The 23,685-nt window shown below is 37.2% G+C and overlaps 1 protein-coding gene across 1 annotated transcript in view; it reads left to right on the top strand.

Annotated features, from left to right (window-relative positions):
• Msh6 (DNA mismatch repair protein Msh6) overlaps positions 1 to 23,685 on the top strand; it is a 112,889-nt gene that overhangs the window by 86,207 nt on the left and 2,997 nt on the right. Inside the window, exons 19-24 of the mRNA XM_083119018.1 lie at positions 3,447 to 3,581; positions 4,747 to 4,838; positions 9,498 to 9,630; positions 14,235 to 14,450; positions 15,865 to 16,042; positions 16,850 to 17,001. Of these exons, the coding sequence (XP_082975144.1) occupies positions 3,447 to 3,581; positions 4,747 to 4,838; positions 9,498 to 9,630; positions 14,235 to 14,450; positions 15,865 to 16,042; positions 16,850 to 17,001 (906 nt within the window). The remainder of the gene's footprint in view (positions 1 to 3,446; positions 3,582 to 4,746; positions 4,839 to 9,497; positions 9,631 to 14,234; positions 14,451 to 15,864; positions 16,043 to 16,849; positions 17,002 to 23,685) is intronic.

The raw sequence follows: 23,685 nt of genomic DNA, 5'->3' as shown, positions 1-23,685 counted from the left end.
TGTTAGATTTGAATTAAAAATGGAAAAATATTATTTAATATTTTATTTCTAAAGAGCACATGGATTGTTTTTATAATAAGCAAGGTTGTCGTGTACATTATCAGACCCAATGGACTTGAAAGTATTAACTTGTATTGTGGAGTACATAGTTTGCTGTTGTTTATAGACAATACATGATCTCACATTTGCCATTTTTTTTATCATTTGTCTAGATGTTGCTATCTTGTACGGCAGATTATTTTATTGAAGGAATTTCAAATTAAAAATTGTCCAGATGTCAATTTATCAATTTTGAAATATGTAAACCTTGTTAATGCGAAGTTCAAGGGACCAAAAATTGTCAACTTTGAATTAAACGATGTAGAGTTATCCAAACTGTTCAAGATGGCACCTGTTTTTCAGGTGTAAATAAATTACAGTATAAATTACCCCCTTAACGGATGTTTTATACTAGGTTTTAATAACTCATAAAATAAGCTTTATATGTACTACATAATAATATTGTAAGTTTTAAAGAAACTATAAAAAATGTTACACAAAATGAGGGCATGGAGCTTATGCAGACACGAGATTCCTAGAAGATGGTAACAACCATTTATCCTGTATAGTTATACAACATGTTATACACAGGTTGCATGTTGTGGGAAGGAAAATAGAACATGAAAATGTTTTCACCAAAAAGTCTTTTGAAGAACTGTATTTTTTTTCAATTGTGAACAGTCGTTACTCTTCTATGAAACCCATTTGCACGGAGACCTACGGAAAGGAAAACAACTTCTTGTTTATTGTAAGCAAAACTCGAAGAATCTTGACAGCAGTCACACTGGTGCCAGCAAAAGTCTGGAGATAATCGGACAGAATGAATGTTAGATTTTATGTAGTTACAGTTACGGAATTAACTGATTAACTGGTAAGATATTAAGATCTCTTGGGAACACAACCTTTCTCAGCACCAGAGGAAAAAAAAAAAGAAAAAAACACCAGGGCTGTAAATTACGTTTTGGTTTGCCTGTCTAAAATACATCATAAAAAAGTCGCTTTTTCTTTGCTTCAACCAACTTCATATTCATCACCCTTCCCCCTTCCCAGGGAGCAGTCCAAACTCTTCCTTGACTTACATTGTAATCTACCCTGAAAAAGGAAACATGCAACTTGCGATCTGTCTGCACTGAATGTGGATCCAAGAACACATTAAACAGTGCCACACTCAATAAATCACTCGGGTTTGGATTCCACTTTAAACTGTATATTTAGTCCCAATTAGTCCATCAGCATAAAATGAACTCAAGACAAGAATTATTTCATAATTCTTGAAGCTTTCCTTGCGGCGAATATTGAAGAGGTTTTCTTGGGCAATCAGCCAGGTGATTTCAGGAAAGGCTTCCCTCCCACACCAAATACATGTAACGTCACCCTGACTTATCTCTGCACTTCATTCCCTGAAGATGAGAGTGATGTTAGCTCTCGATAGCTCGGAAGCCTTTCCAGAAATCACCTGGCTGATTGCCCAAGAAAACTTCTTCAAGAATTATGAAACGTGCGTATTTTCAGGTATCAAAATGGGGTATTGTTATTTACTCTCACATTATTCGACGATTTATTGTTGGAATTAGGAGTATTCTGGAGGTCAAACACTCACTCTGCCAAAATTTTACCTCTTGAATAACTTCTTTTTTTTTTTATCGGTCTCAGCATCCATTCCTACATTGAGCATTGTGGGGTTTATTTTTTTATAGCGACGAATGGTTCCGAAGAAAAGCGGCGATTATATTATATCGAACTTCGTGTGCATCATGAAATTGTTTTAACTCTTGTTCTTCTTTCTGGTGATCTAATTTTGATATTGTCAAATCAAAAGAGCTATGCGAGATTTAAAACAATGACACTTTTTTCTTCACACTGGATGAGTCATTGCTGTTATCGGCAAGCGACAGCTTTGCAGACACTAGACGAAACACTGGTGCCAGTTGCAGCGTAAACACAATGAGACTGTCTGAAAGTTGGAGCAATAGGTGGCCGAAGAGAAAATCCTCCGCATTTCAAATATAAAGCAATTGTCGAAGACCGAACTTTAATCAGCAGTGTGAAGAAGATAGAAATGATCCTTGCTGTGCGTTTTACCATGCAACAGCCAATAATACAGGCAATATTTCCTATGCAGACAGCTGCATTCAAAGAAGAAAGAGGGACCTGAATTCTGCAATTGTCACATTGCTGTGCACACCAGTGGCAGAGAATGAGTTGTTGTAGAAGGGGGAAGGGGTCACTTTTTTTTCTTATCCTACGTGTTTTGATTATTCAGAACTGGTTGCTTCACTTTAGATGCCAAACGAAAGAAGGAGGGATCCACTTGCACCCTTGCCCGGGATCTGCCTGTGTGCACACACAAGCAAGAAAATCTTAGCCGAAACAAATCCTCCGTTTGCTGACAGGAAAAAAGGGAGAAGTCACTCAGCCAACAGAACACTTCTTTGGCAAATTTTATGACCGGCACATTTGGAAAATGTATGAAGCGGGAAACTGGAGATATGACATATCCAAGATCGAGGTAAAATTTTGCGTAGACCTAGATGACAATACGTTAAACGGGTTGACGATTTTTAGTTGGCCTATGTGGCTTTGATTATCTGTAACAGTTTCCCTTTTTTATGAAGTGCTACAGAGCACAAATAACACGTTTTGGATAAAAGTGGTTGCCGGAAGTTGTCTGCTACCAAGCCAAGAGTTGGTCACTCACAGGAAACTGCTGAATCTCAAGCTCAGACCTAGACAGATGGGTGAGACTTCCAGGCACCACACGTCTTTATTTTAGAACATTCCTGCAATCGTATCTCACATTTCTCATCTGGCGCTGGTGAATATTTCCAAGCTGGCACTTTCAGCAGTGAAAGAGATTGGCCTGCCATGTGGCCGCTTCCCGAGTTGTCAGCAGCTGGACAAGGAAATATGCCAAGGTCAAGTTAAAAGACATCCAAGCTCGCTCCGCATTTGATCTTCTCTTGTCGACTTACGCAGGTGTCTACTTCAAATTAAGGGAAATCAGTTTTCCCAAAGGGTCTTGTAAACAACTTCATATTAAAAATTATCCATACCGAAATACATTAAAAATCCTATCTAATAGGCTGGGGAATAGGAAGAACTTCGGATTAAAGGGTACTTTGTATTAACCAATATCGTATTAACACGGTTTTCCTGTATTATGATATTGGCCCTGAAATTTGAAGATTCTTCTTATTATCCAATATTGGATTAATGAGTTTTCCCTTGACATAAATCCTTTTCTATAGTTATAGTATATGTTTTAGTTAATATTATTAATATTACTGTACAGAGGGTTAGTTATACTGAGTTCTTGTAGTCCTTTCAATGTTTTGTTATTTTTATTATGTGTGTATTGAAAAATTGATTGTTAACATTCTATTTAAGGTAATTGTATTTTAATGTAGGTAGCCTACTTTGGAAGTGACAAGAAACGGTACCAATTGGAAGTTTCTGACAGTGCTGCGAAAAAGGCTGGGAATGAGTATGAGCTGCAATCTCAAAAGAAGGGATACAAGAGATTTTGGACACCAAAAACAAGGGTATGGTACTGTTATTTGCCAAACATTTTACGAAGTCCCGCATGTGAACTCAGTAGAGATAACAATTTGATATAAGCTATGCAATGTTATGTTATGCTGATTTGGTAATGGAACATTTTGATAGAGAAATTTATCGTGCCATGCCATTTGCTGTCACCTAATTTCCTTCTTTCATCCTGTATTGTGCATTCCTTCTATGAGACACCATTAAAAACTTTCTTTGCCGCTACCTGAATTATTGCAATCATCAAAATGACATTGCTTAGGTGTTAGCTAGGATGACTGTTTTCGTATCTGGAAACTGATCAAATGGTTTGAAGCATGTGTTAAAAGACAACTATTTTGAGTTTGATAATGTAATACGAGGGATGATCAGAAACAAAAGAATACAAAACCTGTAAATTCCAGTAGGCATTATTAGACGAATACAAATGGACTCTCGTGGAAGGATACTTCATACACTACTTACTTCTCAACATAGTCTCCTCCCTGTTTCAGCCATTTGTCGCAGCACTTCACAAGGTTCATGATGTCTGTCTCTCAGAGCCCAACCTTTACTTTGTGCTGCACAAAATCATCTGAGTGGAACCGGCCTCATCTGAGATGCTTCTTCAAAGGAGCAGAGAGATGGTAATCGCTCAGAGCAAGGTCCAGAATGTATAGTGAATGTTGGAGCACATGCTACCCAAAACCCACCAGGATGTCACATGTATCGTGAGCCATGTGTGGAGTCACGAAGTCATGAAGCAGAAAGGCTCCTGTGGTGAGAAGTTTGGGCCTCTTTTTCTGATTTGCTGTTTGTAGGTGCATCAATGATGCCGATTTCACTCAGATGATGATGTGCAGCAGGAAGTAAGGGTTGGGCAACCGCACCCCGAGTCTTTGTGAAGCACTGGAATAAATGTCTGAACCGGGGAGGAGACTATGTTGAGAAGTAGTTTATGAAGTATCCTTTCACATGAATCCGTTTGTGTTCATCTAATAAATCTACTCGAATTTACAGGCTTTGTATTATTTTTTCCGATTATCCCTCATACATAAACAAATAAATTATTTGGCAACATTTCTTAGAACTGGTCTTTGAAATATTTCCTTGTTTATGGTGAATAGTGACAGAACAGTGATAGAAATTAAAATATTTAAGAAAATTTTCATGTTTTTCTAGGAAATGCTCTCCAAAATGATAGCGGCAGAAGAACAGAAGAGCAGTGCTTTGAAAGATTTGACAAGAAGAATATTTTCTCAGTTCAGTTCGCAGTGAGTATTGCAAGGCCCTCTTCATGTTTGTAAAACCATGTACAGTCAACTCTCGATTCTAAGACCCCGGATTTAACGACCCTCTCGAAGTAACGACCCTTTTCCGGGGAACCGTGAAAAAAAAAAAAAAAAAAAAAAAAAAAAAAAAAAAAAAAAAAAAAAAAAAAAAAAAAAGGTTGAAAAATTCAAGGAAATCGGCCGAAAAATACGTTTCTTGCACTCATTTTATTCACTGTGTTGCAATTCCCTTCATGAGCGTGCTGCGGGTCGCAAGTGGGCCTGATCTAAAAATAGACACCACCACACCACGCTTGAGTGATATCCAATAGCACTTGACCTCTGTCATCCCCTCCCCCAAGCTCAGCGACGGTCGCTACTTACGCGCCAGGCTTGTTTTGCCATTGTGATTTTGCTTGCTCTTTGATACGCTACCCTCTCTTTGTGCTTGTGCTATTACGTCTTGGATTTGTGCATTGTGTTTTGGATTACGATTTTGGATTTCTCTTGGTTTTGATTACGGCTATTTTGACGACTTACGCTTTTTTATATTTCGATTTGTTTGTATTTTTGGATTTGATTTTGTGAACGATTTTTGACGACCCACGCTATTTATTACGGATTTGTGATTTTGGCAAAATGAGTGGAAAGAGAACATTCTTGACGCTTATCAAGAAGTACGAGATCATCCAGGAAGTGGACGAAAAGAAAATCACAAAGACAGAGATTGCGCGGCGGCATGGTATTCCGAAGTCGACGCTTTTCACGATTCTCAAAATGAGAGATGAAATCGTGAACGCAGTGCAGAAGGAAGGTCACAATGTTAAATCGAAAAATTTGAAAGGTGCGGCGCATGCAAACCTGGAAAAGGCTATGCTGGAGTGGTTTGGCCAGCATAGAGCTCAAAATATACCTATTAATGGACCAATGATGCAGAAGAAGGCCGACGACTTTGCCCTGAAGTTGGGGATAGATAACTTTAAATGTTCAAGTGGGTGGCTGGAGCGTTTCAAAGTGCGTCACGGAATATCCAGCCACAAAGTCGTCGGCGAAAGTGCATCGGTCGATCCGAAATCGGTGAGTGAGTGGCTGCCGTTGGTACAAAACATTCTCAACCGCCATCCGCCTCAAGACGTGTACAACGCTGACGAGCTGGGGATGTTCTTCAATCTGATGCCAGATCGCACTCTTGCCGTGTAAGGGGATAAGTGCAAGGGTGCGAAGAGGACTAAAGAGCGTCTCACCGTCCTTCTGTGCTGCAACATGGACGGCAGCGATAAAATGAAGCCCCTCGTGATCGGAAAGTTCAAGAAACCCCGAGGTTTCAAGGGCAACATCCTGCCTTGTGATTATGACTTTAATAAGAAGGCATGGATGACCTCGGGGATTTTTACGAGGTGGCTTCGAGGTTTCGACTCGAGGATGGGTGCGGCAAACAGGAAAGTCGTGCTCTTTGTCGACAATTGCCCTGCACATCCTTCTCTCGACAATCTCCGGAACATCGAGCTGGTTTTCTTACCAAAGAACACCACCAGCGTGCTTCAACCTCTGGACCAGGGAATAATCCAACAAGTGAAGGTGAAGTACCGTGAGATGCTTGTGCGGGGTATGGTGTGGAAACTTGACATGGGCCAGGAAGTCAAGAAGTGGGATGTGTTCAGGGCCATGGGAGGAATCGTCGCCAGTTGGAGGGCTGTGAGGCCTGAAGTTATTACAAACTGTTTTCGACACGCCCACTTTGTCCCACGAGTCGACAAAGAACCTGCCGTCGGTGTGCCTTCCGCTGCCGCCAAAGACTCAGACAGCCTGCCGCCAGTGGATGCCGAGCCCCAGCCTGCCCAATCGACAGCGCCTGCATCTGTCCCCCCGACTTTCTCTCGTCCATGCAGAACAGTCTAAGAAGAAACAGACATCGATAATGGACTTCTTCAGAAAGTAGTGGGGAGGGGGAAGCAGTGTGTGTGTGGGAGGGGGGGACCAGTGAATTTGATCAAGGACAAACTGACAATTGATGAAAATAAGCCTGAATATTACCAATGGTGAGTAGACTTATTGGTGTTTTGTGTTTATAAAATTACGTGTTTTTGTCTGTTTAATTTTCTAGCAATATTTATAGTTTTGTTTTGGTAATGCGATATTTTACATGGTTAACATATATGTACAGATAAGGAGGTAGAATTATGCATCTATGGCCTCCATTAAAGGTGTCATCCCACCATTCGCTTGGACTGACTTGTTTACTGACAATTGATAAAAATAGCCTGAATATTGCCAATGACGAGTAGACTTATTGATGTTCTATGTTTATAAAATTACGTGTTTTTTGTCCGTTTCACTATCTAGCAATATTTAATTATTGTTTTGTTAATGCGACTTTTGACATGGTAAAAATATATACACGTAAGGAGGAAGAATTATGCATCCATGGCCTCCATTAAAGGTATCATCTGGACTGACTTATTGGACGATTATGTTGCTTTTGATTTTCGTCGCAACTGCAATAATTGCAGACTCCAAGTTTGCTCACTTAGTGAAAATGTTTTAAAAAGGTCAAATTTGATACACAGAGAAAAAAAAGTACTACATATATACCGTATTTATGCGTATACAGTATAAGGCAGGCGCTGGTTTTTATTCAAGTTCTGCGTCTGAAACATTGCTCGTGTGTTCATTGACAGCATGGGAATGCGTTAAGCAGTGCGCAATCCACCCTTCTTTTTTTCCCCTTCTGCAGCTTGCTTCGAAAATTAGCACTTTACTGATAAGACTTCTCTTCTTCAACACGTGCAGTGCGATGTCCTTTAAAACTCGTTCAACCACCTGTTTCCACCTCCCTTCCTTTTCAGCCAGACTGCTACTGCCAGGCGCCAGTGTTTTGTCTAGGTGGCAAACATCGCTTGCCCTTATCAACTACGGTAATAAATCACAATGACTCATCCAGAAGAAAAACGGCATTGTTTTGAATCTGCAGCTTCACAAGACTGTTTTGCTTTGATGATTACGAAATTCGAACACCGTACACAAACACAAAGCGAGGAGTTAAAAGACAAGCCAGTTTCTTCCCCTCTTCTCCAGCTTTCTGAAAAAAAAAGAGACCATAACTCTTATCTTGCGGCGGGGTGGTTCCATCTTCTTCCGCTTGTGTTCGTGGCGATGCTAGTTGATGCGAGCCTTTTACTTTCTGCCTTTCACGGAAGAAGGAACCATGCCGCCCGCAGCAAGAGAAGATGACACTTCCAGATGGGTGGTGAAATCGATCGCAAATAAATTTTGCGCGGAAAAATGAACTTGCGAAAGTGTCAAAACTTGTTTAGAGTTTAGTTTATGCTGTTGGGCTAATTGACACTGGATACCTGTATGCAGTTTAAAGTGTGATCTACATAACTGAAATATAATAGTACACAACCTTAGGGGAATTGGCAGGGACGGACAAAAAAAAGCATATGTGCTAACGTGTTTCCTTTTTCAGGCAGGATTTCGATACAAGTCAGGGAAGAGTTTGTCCTGATCACTTGAATGGGGGGAGGGGGATGAATATGAAGTTGGTTGAAGCAAAGAAAAAGCGACTTTTTTTGACGATGTATTTTACACAGTCAAACCAGAACGAAATTTACAGCCCGCTTTTTTTTGGCCTGGTGCCAAGAAAGGTTGTGTTATGTCTCCCAAGAGATATTATCTAACCATTTAATCCTGTACAATGCTCTAGTAGACCCGTATAAAATCCAACATTCATTCTGCCCGATTATCTCCTGACTTTTGCTGGTGTCAGTGTAACTGGTGTCAAGATTCTTCGAGTTTCGCTTGCAATAAACAATTGTTTTCCTTTTCGTAGATCTCATTGCAAACTAGTTTCTCATGAACTAGAATTGTAAGAATTTTGGGGAAGAGCAACGACTGTGCACAATTAAAAGAAAATAACATTATTTAAAATCCTTTTTTTTTTAAACGTTTTCATGTTCTATTTTCCTTCTCACGACACACGTCCTGTGCATTACAGGTTGTATAACTATGCAGGATAAATTGTGTTACTGTCTCCTACGAATCTTCGTGTCCGTTTCAGCTTCGTTTCAGCTAAAAATTCGTGCAAATCTCAATAACGACCCCTTCGAAATAACGACCCTTTTCCTGGGAACCGTGAAAGGTCGTTGTATCGAGAGTTGACTGTATATCCTAATGCTTTTGATCCAATACAATGAAGAAAGCACAAAAGTATTCCATATCAACATATCAGCTTTACTTTCAAAGCTTTCATTAAGGTAAAATAATATAAACTTGATAAAAGCTTCATAACTAGAGGTGAAAAGTTGCTATGTAACATGCACGTTTTATTGTGTTGGAACAAAAATGTAAGTGATGTTAAACAAGCAATGCACAGGATCAAGACTTCATGTAGTTCCTTACAGAATAAAGGTATGAAGTTATTGAAATTCCTAAAAAAAAGTTTGTTTATTTATGGAATGAATAGTGCAATGGTAAAGAATGGATGTAACATATATACAACTTGAAAAATACATGATATTTCAAAGTAGAAAGCAACAACAACAACAAAATGTTTCTCATTCTAAAGTTTAATTCAAAATGATAAGATTTGTTTCATGTTTGATCTTGTGTCAAAGTGAATGTTTGCTCACAGACATTGTCAGATGTGATTTCTCTCACCAGCTACAAGGAGTGGGAAGCAGCCGTGCAGTGCCTGTCCCTGCTTGATGTGTTGCTGTCCTTAGCTGAATATGCAAGATCCGAAGAAGGTGATCTTTGTCTTCCAGAAATAATATCTCCAACTGAAGCAGATAAGGTAAAGTCCTTGTTTTAAATCTTGTACCAAATGACTGTCTGACAATACTTACCTGGAGATTTTTCTTGTAAATACCATTATTCTTTGATTAATTATTTGACATTCCTGTTCTTCCTGTCAGTGAATTTGAATTGATCCTTACAACATACTGTCGTCTAAGTGAAAATTAACATTTGTATTTGTATTTTGCAAATTTGGATCCACGGTGGTCTAGTCGGTATGGCCTCTGACTGCCATGTAAGAGACCCAGGTTCGATTCCCAGTGTGGGTGGTCTAAGGTTTTCCAGCCTTGCCCCAACATAAAGTGGCTCTGGGGCTCACCCAGCCTGAAATCAATGGGTACCTGGGTGCAACCCTGGGGGGTAAATGCAGCCGAAGCATGGTGCTGCTCACATAACTTCCAGAATGGCTTAGATCAAGAGTGTGTGGGATCCTACCCCCACATCTCCGAAATGTGCCTTCATGACACAGTGCTATATATATATATATATATTTAACATTTTGCATATTTTGGTTATAAGAGTGAATGGTGAATCGTTGAAATACTGAAGGGACAGGATTTGAACCTAGGAACCTTGTCCTTGGAGAACTTAAAGGAGACAACAGCTGAGCAACTCATTTCTATTCGCAATGTAAAGGGCTTTCTTCCTTCCCAAAGGAAAGGAAAATCAGGGTGGCTACTCACCGGGAATTCCTTGAATTCTGAGAATTTTGCGTGAATTATTGGCTCTGGGAATTATGTGTGAATTCTGCTCGAAAAATTTACAATTTTTATTAATCCAAATCCTATTGAATTTATACATATTTATAAATGCTTCGAGGCTAGTTTTTCACAGTTTAGTTTATATTTTTATCGAGGAAAGAAAATAATGCAATGAGAAAAATAAAAGAGAACTCACTCGATTGGTTTACTTTGTTACTGTCCTTTGTAGAGCAATCTGACAGACTGAAATTTATTGCAAGATTAGATGATGATGTTAATATGTCAAATTCATAAATTAATTTGTTTAATATGGAATAAAGAAGAAATCCCTCAACAGTGGAAAGAATCCATAATTGTTCCTGTGTTTAAAAAAGGTGATAAAATGAACTGCAATAATTACCTTGGCAAACTAAAGGTTAAAAGATTAAAAATCAGTAACTTACGTGTGTGAGCATGAGATTTATCAAACTACGTTTTGAAGGTTATACTACCTCCTTCTTCAGGTTGAAACGATGTTTTCAGACACCTGACATGGTGCCTCGTCGAGAAAGTGATGGTTGAGGATTTAGGTTAAAATGGTATAGGAAGGACACTTTCTAAAAAAAGAATGTAAAATACACATACTAAAACCACGCAATACTCTATAAAAATAAAAGAACGTTCAAAGCTGATGACTGCGAACTGCCGATCGGTGCTCGGGGTAGGCGAATGCCTACCGTGGAATTTCTCTACTCTCAACAACATATAAAATATTATCTAACATTCTTTTAACAAGACTAACCCCATATGCTAATGAAATTATAGGTGATTATCAATGTGGATTTAAACGTAACAGATCAACTACAGATCAAATTTTTCACATCAGACAGACACTTGAAAAAAGTGGGAATATAATCAAAATGTCCATCAGCTATTCATTGATTTCAAAAAAGCATATGATTCGGTCAAAAGAGATAAATTATATAATATATTAGTAGAGTTTGGAATACCTAAGAAGCTTGTTAGTATGATAAAAATATGCACCAGTCAAACAGAAAGTAAAATTCGTGTGGGTATTAATATGTCTGACAAATTTACAATTCATGATGGGTTAAAACAAGGAGATGCATTATCTCCATTGCTCTTTAATTTTGCCTTAGAATATGCTGTTAGGAAGGTAAAAGAAACTAAAGAAGGACTAAAATTAAATGGTGTGACTCAGTTGTTAGCATATGCAGATGATGTAGACCTACTAGGGGATGATGTGAATACAATTAAGAATAATGCTAAAATATTTTTCAAAACTGCTAAAGAGATAGGTTTGGAAGTTAACAAAGAGAAAACTAAGTGTTAGGTAATAATCAAAATCTAATTATTGATAACAACTCGTTTGAACCAGTTTCCAAATTCAAATACTTAGGAGTAATATTAACAAATGAAAATTATATTAAAGAGGAAATAAAAAGTAGGCTTAATTCAGGAAATGCATGTTACTTCTCTCTTCATAAACTTTTGTCTTCTCGTTTAATATCTAAGAAACTAAAAGTTAAAATATACAAAACAGTAATTTTGCCTGTAGTATTATATGGATGTGAAACTTGGTCCCTTACATTGAAAGAGGAACATAAATTGAGAGTATTTGAAAATAAGATCCTTAGGAAAATATTTGGACCTAAAAGGGATGAGGAGACAGGTGAGTGGAGAAGGTTACATAATTTAGAACTACATAATTTGTATTCATGTCAAGATATTATTAGAATAATTAAATCAAGAAGACACAGGTGGGCAGGCCATGTGGCACGAATGGGAGAGGAAAGAGGAGTTTACAGGATTCTTGTTGGGAAACCTGATGGTAAGAGACCTGTAGGAAGGCCAAGACGAAGATGTAGGGACAATGTTGAGATGGACCTAAGGGAAATCGGTAGGGATGGAAAAGAGTATATAGAACTTGCTCAAGATAGGGAAAGATGGAAGGCCTGTGTTGCTGCAGCCATGAACCTTGGGGTTTAAGAAGGCTAGGGAGTTCGTTAGTTAGTTAGATGATGATGATAAGGTAGATTTGAGTTTGAAATTCTTACACAATTAACAATTTTTATTAGATTAGTATATCCCGTAATATTTGTGACTTGTGTTTGTAGGTGAAATGGCAAATGTAAACTACGGACCTCAAATTAAATGTTTTAAATATATTGTTTAATTTAATTTAATTTAATTAGAATATTTGGATACATTGGAATCACACAGACCCTTTATATTGTTATTGTGCGTATGTGTGGGTGTTGAGAGATGAAAATACGTAAGGTTGCAATAAAGAAAACATCTGCTTGTAGCCTTGAATTTTTGAAAAATTCGACTTGAAAACTGGGAATTATGCTTGAATTTTATCATGGTCTTAGAGTATTAGATTGTAAGATAATTATCAATGAAATTTACTTTTCATAATTATCAATGAAATTTACTTTTCATTGATAATTATCTTACAATTTGACTAACACAGGTGATGTACTATGTAGAAATTTCAACAAAAGATACATTAGCCTAGTTTGCCAGCAAATCCTGGTCAAGTCTTAATGGCATGACAAGGTTACAGACGTTGATTCGCTTCCATCTGCACGATGTAAAAGTATTCACTCACCTATGCGAGTCCTGCCTTTCACCACCAGTTGTGGTCATTGTGAAGGCCAGCACCCTAGACTATTGCCTGGCATGGTAATTTCCATTAGAGAAGACTTCTTTGCAGTTGTACCGTGGATACCTTATCCCACTCCTGTTGGCAGACTTTCCATAGGCTGATTACTGTACGTACCTTACGTGAAGATAGGCGGCATTTCAGAAGTCCAAATGCACAGTAGTCCATTACGCTGGCATCGTGACTCTTCACCGGGATGTCATTCAAGGGAATTGCATGAATCCCAGTCTCAACTTCCATCCGACTCCAGAATGGGATTGATGTTTTGGGTGTGCCCTTGTCTTGATGCAGTTCTGCCCAATTATTGTCCTTACAGCATAGTGTCATGTTTCAAACTTGTCCTCATGGAATCCAATCAACCTCTGTAGCATTTATTAATATTAACAATGTTTGTTAGGGTCACATATTTATGGCGAATGTAAGATCAAGATTTCAGTACAAAAATTACACACATTTTGGGATCAAGAGCAGTGTATATAAAATGACATTTCGGTGTTAAGATGGTGAATATAACCCTAAATTTAATGTTAAAAACTATACTTATTACACAAAATAAACATTTCACTTCTGATGGCAGATTTATGTAGTTATCAGGGTAGTAAGTTTATTCCTGTGTAAAGGAGCAAATGTTTTCTTCTCGAATACTTACAGCAGAATTAATCCATTTTCTGTGAATTGCATAACTTGCAGGATAATTCAACTTCAGAAAGTGTCACATCGGTAAAGAAACTCTAAATTTCATGTTTAAGAGTTTATTTCGCATTTTGCAGTTCATTTCATGACAATCTTTGGTAGGAAAATGCACCTCACACCTTTAAGAAATATGAAAAATTAACATTACAGCACTTTAGTTCACATTACGTGTTTCCATCAAAAACAAAATATCCATGTCCCTAATGTAAGTACATGGCATAGGACAAGATTAATTAAACTTGATATTTCAGGGCATAGTTACCTACTTCTGTTTGAGTTATTTTATCTTGTGTTTCTATTTTCATGGTTAATTGAGGCAAGTGTTTCTATTTTCGTGGTTAATTGATTCAACAGAAATGAAATAGAAAAGAGAGCAAATACAATAAAAGTTAGTTCAGTGTATAATAATGTTTGTGAGTAATGAAACACTTTGTGTGCATAGCAAGATTAACGATTCCATTGTGCCATGTGGACTTTTTTTTTAAGAGTAGTACTTCATTTCATATGATCCAAAAACAGCTAACAATGTCTCTGTTGCAGCCATTTGTATGCATTCGTGATGGGAAGCACCCGTGCATCAGCCTAACGTACAGCGGAGACAGCTTCATTCCCAACAACACAGCGATTGGCTGCAGGGATGATGAGGAAGGTGGTGATGGCTCAGAGGCAAGCCTTGTCCTAGTCACAGGCCCTAACATGGGGGGAAAGTCTACGCTCATGCGACAGGTTGCTTTGCTTGTTGTAATGGCACAAATGGTAAGATTTCTTATTAGCATTTTAGTTTAATGTAGCTTATTATTTTTAAAGTAAAGTATTCAAAGATGATAGTGAGAGATGTAAAATGTACAATGAAGGGGTACATGCCTGTTGAATGCAAAGACTTTTGTTTTCTAAATATTGTGAAAGTGGCACAAAGGAAAAGACAGGATATTGCACCAATATTAGTGCAAGCAACATTCTTTGACTTATACAATACAGAGATATGCACTTTGTGTTGGATTGCAGGAAGAAACAAGTAACATGCATCAATGTTGTTGTAAAACATTGGTGTTCCACCAGGTGGTGGAAAAAACATATTCTTACTTGTTTTAGAACAGGCAAAGAATCTGAGATTTCAGCGAAAATTCAGCAGAAAGATGTCTTCTGACACATCCCCCACCCCTCTCTCTCTCCCCCATTTTTTTCTTTTTCTTTTTTTACCTTCATGGTGTCAAGTTAATATTGGCTATATGTCGGGATCATTTCACTGAGCATTGTGTTTGTTTCTATGATGGGTAAAACTAGATATGGCTTATAAATAGAAGTGTCGATTGAATATTGCCCTCAATATCAGCCAGTGTTTTCTGGATTTTAAACATCCTCAGATGGGTGTGTAAAATGACCACTTTTCTGACTCTGTTAAAGTGAATTTCATGATTCTTTTAACAGAACTCTGGCATAGCATGGTTGCAACATAAAATTTTGCATATTTGATGTTTTTATTTTCTGTTGTTTTTTTTTATTATCAATTCTTTATAGTTCTTGGTTTTTCTTTATTAGAGTAACCATTTTATTCCCTTTGTCAGAATGTTTATATTTACCCACTTTATAGATTATTTTCTTTACATTTCTTCTACTCTTGTTTCATTTTGATTTCTTGATTTGTAATTTCATTATTCTTTGGCAATCTCATCTGAGTTGGTCATTAGTTGTTGAGTACTGCTGCAATGGTAAATTCTTGACATATTTACATGAGTTTTTTTTCTGTTGTAAATTTTTGTCCTTTTCTAAGTACTGGAATTTCAAATACGTATCAGATATAGTAATAAAATATTTGAAAAAGCAATTATATAGTCTATTTACAAAAAAATATTTGCACAGTTTTCCCTGGAATATGTTTCCTTATCTTAATTGTGACTGAAGAAAAATGTTTTGTTTCCTTATTTCTTTTGTCTTTCAATATTTTTATGCTGCCCATGACTTGCCTGTTTCTCTGCTAGCTAATCAATATATGTGTTCCAGTTCAGATTCTCTTAAATCCAAAGCCCCAGTAATTTTATTGAATCCATACATTTGATGTTTTAATCTTCCATTTTTTATGTAATTATTCTTTATGTGTGAAGATAAACACTATTCACCTATTTGAAATATCTGAATCTAGTTCTTCACCTGGGAATTTCTTCTCTTCCAGGGTTCCTATGTTCCAGCTGCTTCTTGCAAGTTGACACCTGTTGACCGTATTTTCACTCGCCTTGGTGCTAATGACAGAATAATGGCTGGAGAAAGTACCTTCTTCGTAGAAATGAGTGAAACTTCATCGATTCTTCAGCATGCCACCAAGCATTCTCTTGTTGTCATGGATGAATTAGGTGAGTATGAGTAACTCCTAATTATGGCAAGACTGATTAATGAATAATACATCAGTTTCAGCTGATTTCTTCGCATTGGATAGATTGTTAATAATTTAATGCTCCAATATTTCTGTAAACCGTTTTGGGAGTGCCCAATTTTCCCATTTTATTATTGTTTGTAAGGGTGTAAAAGTATAATTCATGTAAGCTGTTACTTGTAAAGTAACAATTCTTTTCCTAATCAGAATCATGATCACGTACATTAAGTGAGAAGATGAATGAATTACTCTGATTATTTATCAAATGTTTTTCATTCTGTACATATTGGTATGCTTCTTCTGTCAATATTTTACTGTATGGTACATACCTAGGTAGATATCAAGTGTTTGTTCAGATTTATTTTGTCATCTAGGAAGTTATAAGTGAAGAATATTAATGTTGTAACATATTGGTAGGCGTTTGTGAATAAATTATAATCTTTCAAATTTTAAATTGTATGTAATATCACAGAATATTCATGTCCATTTTTTAGTTTAAACCATATATCTTGCATCAGTACCACAACTGTTAATTTAATTTACTTAATTAAACGTGTTCACACTTGTGACTTGCCAAATAATTTTTTAAAGAAACACAATAAAATTTACCTTTGCTAATTTACCATTGGGTTCTTCAGGTTAAAGCTTGTGAATCTTTCAACTAAGGTTTTTGTTTGGATACAATGTTTTGTCTCTCTCCTTCTATGTTTGAGTATTTTTTTTTCTTAATGCTGATCACTGACTTCCAATTTGAAGTCTGAAAAACACAATCTGTTATGTATTGCAGGCCGAGGTACTTCCACATATGATGGGACTGCCATTGCTACAGCTGTGTGTAAGGAATTAGGAGAAATTGGTTGTAGAACCCTGTTCTCCACTCACTATCACACATTGGTTGACAGTTTTGAGAATTCTCCAAAAGTTCGGTTAGGTCATATGGTAAGTGTTACTCGGTCTTGAAAACACTATATGACATTATACAAATTTGCATGAAGGAAGAAAATGATTCCTATAAATGCTTGAGACCTTCCGAAAGTTTATCAAACTTAACATAAAAGAAAATAAGCTAAAAGATTAAAATAATAAGATTTTCAGTGTGATATTTTTATTAGTTTTATTTTGTTAAGTGGAGTGACACACCAAGTATTTGGTTAGTGGAAATTCTCAGTAAATGTTGAGAATTATAATTCAAAAACAGTACAGTTGCATTGACTCTCGATCATAAAATACTTATTATATGATGTACTTGCAGAGTCATGATTATACTTCGTAATTTAAATGATTGTCTTAACCATAGGCACAATATGAGATGATCACATCTTTAGCAAATGTGCTGTATAAAGGAACGAATTACATGCTCACAAACAAGTACTGTGCTAAACCAATTCTGGTAGCTGGCTAATAATTTGATGCCTAGTTCATCTACCAGAAGGCCTTCCTGGTAGGAATACTAGCTTTGTGGAAGATGGGCTCTACTTTATAATAGAGGATTTTCTTGTAGCAGCTCCTCCAGCATGAAATTAGAGGTGATCAATTTTATGGGTTCAGTTTGTATCTATTATTTCACTAACTCTGCATGGTGGATGATACATTACCTTTTCTAAAAACTGAATATCAGAATTCTAGAAACGTAGATGTACGTTGATTTTTGCATACAAGTTGCTTACAATAAGTGAGATCTCATTGAGTTGGAGAAATTTCAGAAACCTGCTTGGAAAAACTTTTTATTCCACAAGAATAATCCTCATACCAGGCAATATGTTGATGGTCTTATATTTATTGCACAAATATCTAGTTATTGGGGCTTTAGCACGACTGATTGAGCTCTGAAAATAAAATTTCAGGCTGCATTATTTCTCTCCTGATAATGACATTGAATTGACAACTTCCATCCAAAACTAACATTCAAGGTAAATGGAAAATTAATCTATCTATATTTTATATTTTGAATATTTATCCTAGCTTACCTGAGGGTGGGGGAGATGATTGAAAATATATTACATTGTTCCCTAGTGTGTTCCCAATGTTCCTGTATTACTTTTGTTCATAAAATCTTAAAAGTAACAACATAGAAGGCAAAATTCTCATAGGTCCTTATCAGCCCCCTCCCGGGAAGTGTATTCCAACATGACACTCATGGCTGTAACAGTGTACAATTGATTCGTAATGATGTTATTATTTGTAATTATTATAATAACTATATAACATATATACAGGGTGACTGGTAATAAGATGTATTCCCTGAAAGGGGTTAAAGTAGAGACAATTTGCAATAAATTTGACCATATGATATGCCGTCTGAAAATTAGTAGTTTTCGAGATAATCGAATTTCAATTGTTTCTTTAAAAAATGACAATTTTCCACATAAAAAGATGAATTGAGAAGAAACTGCTCATTGTATGGAACTTATTTCAGCGTTTTTTGATAGCTAACAAATAAGTGGTTCGTTGAAAAAAAGTTTTCCCAATGTAAGTACCGGGTGTGTCTAAACTTACAAGTGATGATAAAAACTTGCACTCTTAGTTTACTTGGCAACGTATTAATAACAAAAATGGTATGACACGAAGTGTACAAATTACTTAAATTACTTCCTTGTGACATCTGCTATCCAACGAGGTACAAATGTTGCTAACATTCACATTTGTGTACAAGAAATAATACTTCATTCATCTTCATGTGAATGGAATCAATGAACAATACAATTAAAGAACATTACACGTCTTGCTCAAAGTGGGCACCTCCGTTACGAATGCAGGCAAGCAGGTTTTTACGGACATTTGGTCCGTTAACTCGTGATGTGATTGTGCCCTTGATGTGTTGACCAGCTGTTAAGATCCTCTCCCTGAGCTCTTCTTGCGAGTTTACCGATGTCTTGTCATGTGGCTCCAAATGTAAAAGTCGCAAGGCGTCAAATCGATCGGGGATCGAGCTGGGCAGTCATCAATCTGATAAATTATGTCACGTCTTGTAGCTAGAGGCACATCCTCCAACAACTTTGCCATCCCGTTCCTCAAAAAATGTTCGTTAAGTGTTGCCATTTAAGATTTGGGGCAGGAAAAATGGCTCGATGAAATGATTGTTGATTACGTCTATCCATACTTCTGCCTGGGCGTGCGACAGTGGCTGGATGAAAATTACCCAAAGAAATGGATTAGTCGTGGCAGCCCGATTTCCTGGCTGGCTCGATCCCTCGATTTGACGCCTTGCGACTTTTACATTTGGAGCCACATGACAAGACACCGGTAAACTCGCAAAAAGAGCTCAGGGAGAGGATCTTAACAGCTGGTCAACACATCAAGGGCACAATCACATCACGAGTTAACGGACCAAATGTCCGTAAAAACCTGCTTGCCTGCATTCGTAACGGAGGTGCCCACTTTGAGCAAGACGTGTAATGTTCTTTAATTGTATTGTTCATTGATTCCATTCACATGAAGATGAATGAAGTATCATTTCTTGTACACAAATGTGAATGTTAGCAACATTTGTACCTCGTTGGATAGCAGATGTCACAAGGAAGTAATTTAAGTAATTTGTACGCTTCATGTCATACCATTTTTGTTATTAATACGTTGCCAAGTAAACTAAGAGTGCAAGTTTTTATCATCATTTGTAAGTTTAGACACACCCGGTACTTACATGTGATTGTTATTTGGGAAAACTTTTTTTTTCAACGAACCACTTATTTGTTAGCTATCAAAAAACGCTGAAATAAGTTCCATACAATGAGCAGTTTCTTCTCAATTCATCTTTTTATGTGGAAAATTGTCATTTTTTAAAGAAACAATTGAAATTCGATTATCTCGAAAACTACTAATTTTCGAACGGGGTATCATATGGTCAAATATATTGCAAATTGTCTCTACTTTAACCCCTTTCAGGAATACATCTAATTACCAGTCACCCTGTATATAGCATTATATAACATCAGGGTGGCGATAGACCTGGAAAACCTGGAAAACCGGGAAAAGTCAGGGAATTTGAGATGTCAAAAAAAGTCAGGGAAATGTCAGGGAATATCGTCTTCATTGACTTCGAACACTCTTTTGACGAAAATTGTTATAACTCGGGCACTATGGGAGCACTCTACTTCGGATAACTTTTGTTTTGCAGCTAGAACATCAGCGCATGCAATCTTGTACAATTTAGAACACCGGACCGAGGAAGGGGGCTTGGGGGGTCACGTCCCCCGAATTTCAATGGAAAAAACAAAAATCTGAAGTTTGTCCCCTCTTCTCCCGTTATTTTGGGGAGAAGGCACAAACTTTAGTATTCTTTTCAAAGAATGGACATTTCTCAAGAGAATGAAACATGTTTCATGTTCTTGGGTTCCATACAAGTTGAATAATAAGCCAAAATGTGATTTTTTTTAACGAAAAATAGGTAATTTGCATTTTTGGAGGAAAATTGTTATAACTCGGACACTATGGGAGCAATCTACTTATGATAAGTTTTGTTTTGCAGCTAAAACATCATAGCATGCAACCGTGTACAATTCAGAATGCCGTACCGAGGAAGGGGGTTTGGGGGGCGCGACCCCCGAATTTCAATGAAAAAACCATAAAAATCTGGAGGTTGCCCCTCTTCTCCCGCTATTTGGGAAGAAGGCGTGAACTTTAGTATTCTTTTCAAAGAATGGACATATCTGAAGAGAATGAAACATGTTTCATGTTCTTGGGTGTCATAGAAGTTGAATAATAAGCCAAAATGTGATTATTATTTTTTTTTTTACGAAAAATAGGTAATTAGCATTTTTGGAGGAAAATTGTTATAACTCGGGCACTATGGGAGCAATCTACTTCGGATAAATTTTGTTTTTCAGCTAAAACATCGTACCATGCAACCGTGTACAATTCAGAACGCCAAATGAGGAAGGGGGGGGGGGGTTGGAGTCGCGACACCCGAATTTCAATGAAAAAACCATAAACATCTGGAGTTTGCCCCCTCTTCTCCCGCTATTTGGGAAGAAGGCGCGAACTTTAGTATTATTTTTAAAGAATGGAGATTTCTGAAGAGAATTAAATATGTTTCATGTTCTTGGGTGTCATACAAGTTGAATAATAAGCCAAAATGTGATTTCTTTTTTTTTCTTCTTTTTTACGAAAAATAGGTAATTTGCATTTTTGTAGGAAAATTGTTATAACTCGGGCACTATGGGAGCAATCTACTTCGGATAAGTTTTGTTTTGCAGCTAAAACATCATAGCATGCAACCGTGTACAATTAAAATCGCCGAACCGAGGAAGGGGGGTTTGGGGGCGTGACCATCGAATTTCAATTTTTAAAAAAATCTTTAGTTTGCCCCCCCTCTTCTCTCGCTATTTTCGGAAGAAGGCGCAAACCTTAGTATTCTCTTCAAAGAATGGACGATTCAAAAGAGATTGAAACTTGTTTCATGTTCCTGGGTGCCATACAAGTTGAATAATGAGCCAAAATGTGAGACTATTCGGAAATGTGTCATGGATATGTTGCGGAGCGGGGGGGATGTTGGTCATCAATATGAATTTACCCAGGCTTGCTCCAGACCTGTGTCAGAGTTTCAACTCAAACAGAAGAGTTTGAGGGTCCAAAAAGCACATTCATTTCGTAATCTGCACCATGATACCATATGGTTTCATCGGGCCAGAACGACCTTACTCTGATGATACCATATAATATCATCGGGGGAGTAAAGGTTAAGCCTCTAAATATTACGTGGAAAATGCATTGAATTATCATTTTTTTCTTGTCCGTATGGGAGTAGTAAGGAGACAGAACTGTCAACAGATGGAGGGGATGGGAGCGGGTGGTGCCGTCCGATAGTTGTCGGATGTCGTAGTAAGCATTTTGTTGGGCAAACTGAAGGAACATGGAAACAAATAGGTTCCATTGATACATACGATTTTTGTCGAATATCGCCACCCGACAAAGTATCTCACTACAACATGTGACAGAAATTGCATGCATGGGACTCTTATGATTTTTGTTCGATGTCTTCAGACTGCACATCCAACAAAAATCGTATGCATAAACAAGAAGAGCTTTAGACTGCAAATATGCTGCTGGAATTGTATTACTTTTCTTGCTTACTTCACCTTATTTAATGTAGCAGTGCTTACAAAGGTTTTCTTACCTCATCCTGATGTATTACTGGTTTCACACAAGTTAACATACGTTTGCAATGACATTGCACTATTCTTAGATATCAAGAAGAATCCAACAAAACTGGATATATATTGAATACTATCACGAAAAAGTGAAACATAAATCTTCATCGGTGAACGTTATAAAAATCGGCAAGTGCATGCTCCCAACCTCAAATTTACTGCAACACTAGTATTGCAATGAAATTAACGCCACTCTCTGTCCTGTCTGTTTAAACTCGTGAGAGATGGTCATTAATCTCTCACTGAGTAAGGTTAATGTCCAATATTATGAAATAAAATACTAGTAATAAATACGTAAATATTTTAATATGATATTTACTCGAATCATTCAATCATGAAAGCAAATCACTTTCTTCAAGAAATGACTTTTTTCTGCCAGCCCTGCTAAATTTTCACTTTCCATCTACTGATTTATACGAGGGGTGGCCAGAAAGTAATTTCCAATTGATTTTTCGCAAACGCCAAAACCATGAAAAATGGTAATTTCTGCGAAGTTATGTTTAGGAATGTGCAGTGATGTCTGGACACATTTTTCGCCCTTTCTAAATATCAAAATAATGCGAATTTGGCATAAAACGTGAATTGTTGGCGTTTTTATTGATTTTTTTAAAGAAATGACCTAAAACAACAAAAAAATCCATGAAATCCAACATTCTTGTCTTTTCTAGGCCATGTTTGTGTACATAGAACATGCAAGTTTTCCAACATTTTACTCAAGAGTAAACTATTGAGTTATACTTACATGGAATAATTCCGACAGCCACATTAAATCATGTATTTCCCACGATTTTTTCAACTTCTATCAAAACCATTTGCATCACAGAGAAAAGTGGCAGGGTTCTAACAGGAGATCAAGTGCGTATCTACTGTCACACGGGATCCATATCCTCATAGTTGTCGCATGAGATAGGTTTTCAATGTCAATGTCGATCTCCTGCGGGGGAGAACCGGGATGTTTTCCACCTATTCAAACTGCTTCGGCACCCACCCAGCATCATATGAAGCTGGTACCTTGAGGAAACTTTGAGGGATAAAGGTAGCCAGGAGCATGGTGCTGATCACATCACCCCCACCTTTAGCCATGATCAAGAAAGTGTGGGGCCCTAACTCCACACCCTTATACACCTTCATGGAAAAGTGCAGGGGAGCACTTTACTTTTACTTCCTCAAAAATCTGTTCCAACATATCAAACTGTCACGAAAATACATAGACCAAGTGATCTACAATTTTAAATAATCGTTTAAAAGCACAATGGAGTATTAAGTTTCAGTATATTTGGCAGATAAATGTTCTAAAACAAAAACGCGAATTTTGGGAAATGTAATACTGACAAGTCAAAAAAATGATAATGCCAATTTTTGGTGCCATAATATATCGGTATCTGTCACGTGAGATTGATTGATTTTAATTTTTTGGGTACATCGCCACTTATGGTCATTATCCACCCTTCAGTATATACGGGGGAAATTCCATTAT

The sequence above is a fragment of the Lepisma saccharinum genome, chromosome 3 (assembly GCF_977018435.1).
Source record: "Lepisma saccharinum chromosome 3, izLepSacc3.1, whole genome shotgun sequence".
NCBI classification, from domain to species: Eukaryota; Metazoa; Arthropoda; class Insecta; order Zygentoma; family Lepismatidae; genus Lepisma; species Lepisma saccharinum.
Note: the sequence above shows the minus strand (reverse complement) of the source record. Positions and strands in the feature narration are given on the sequence as shown.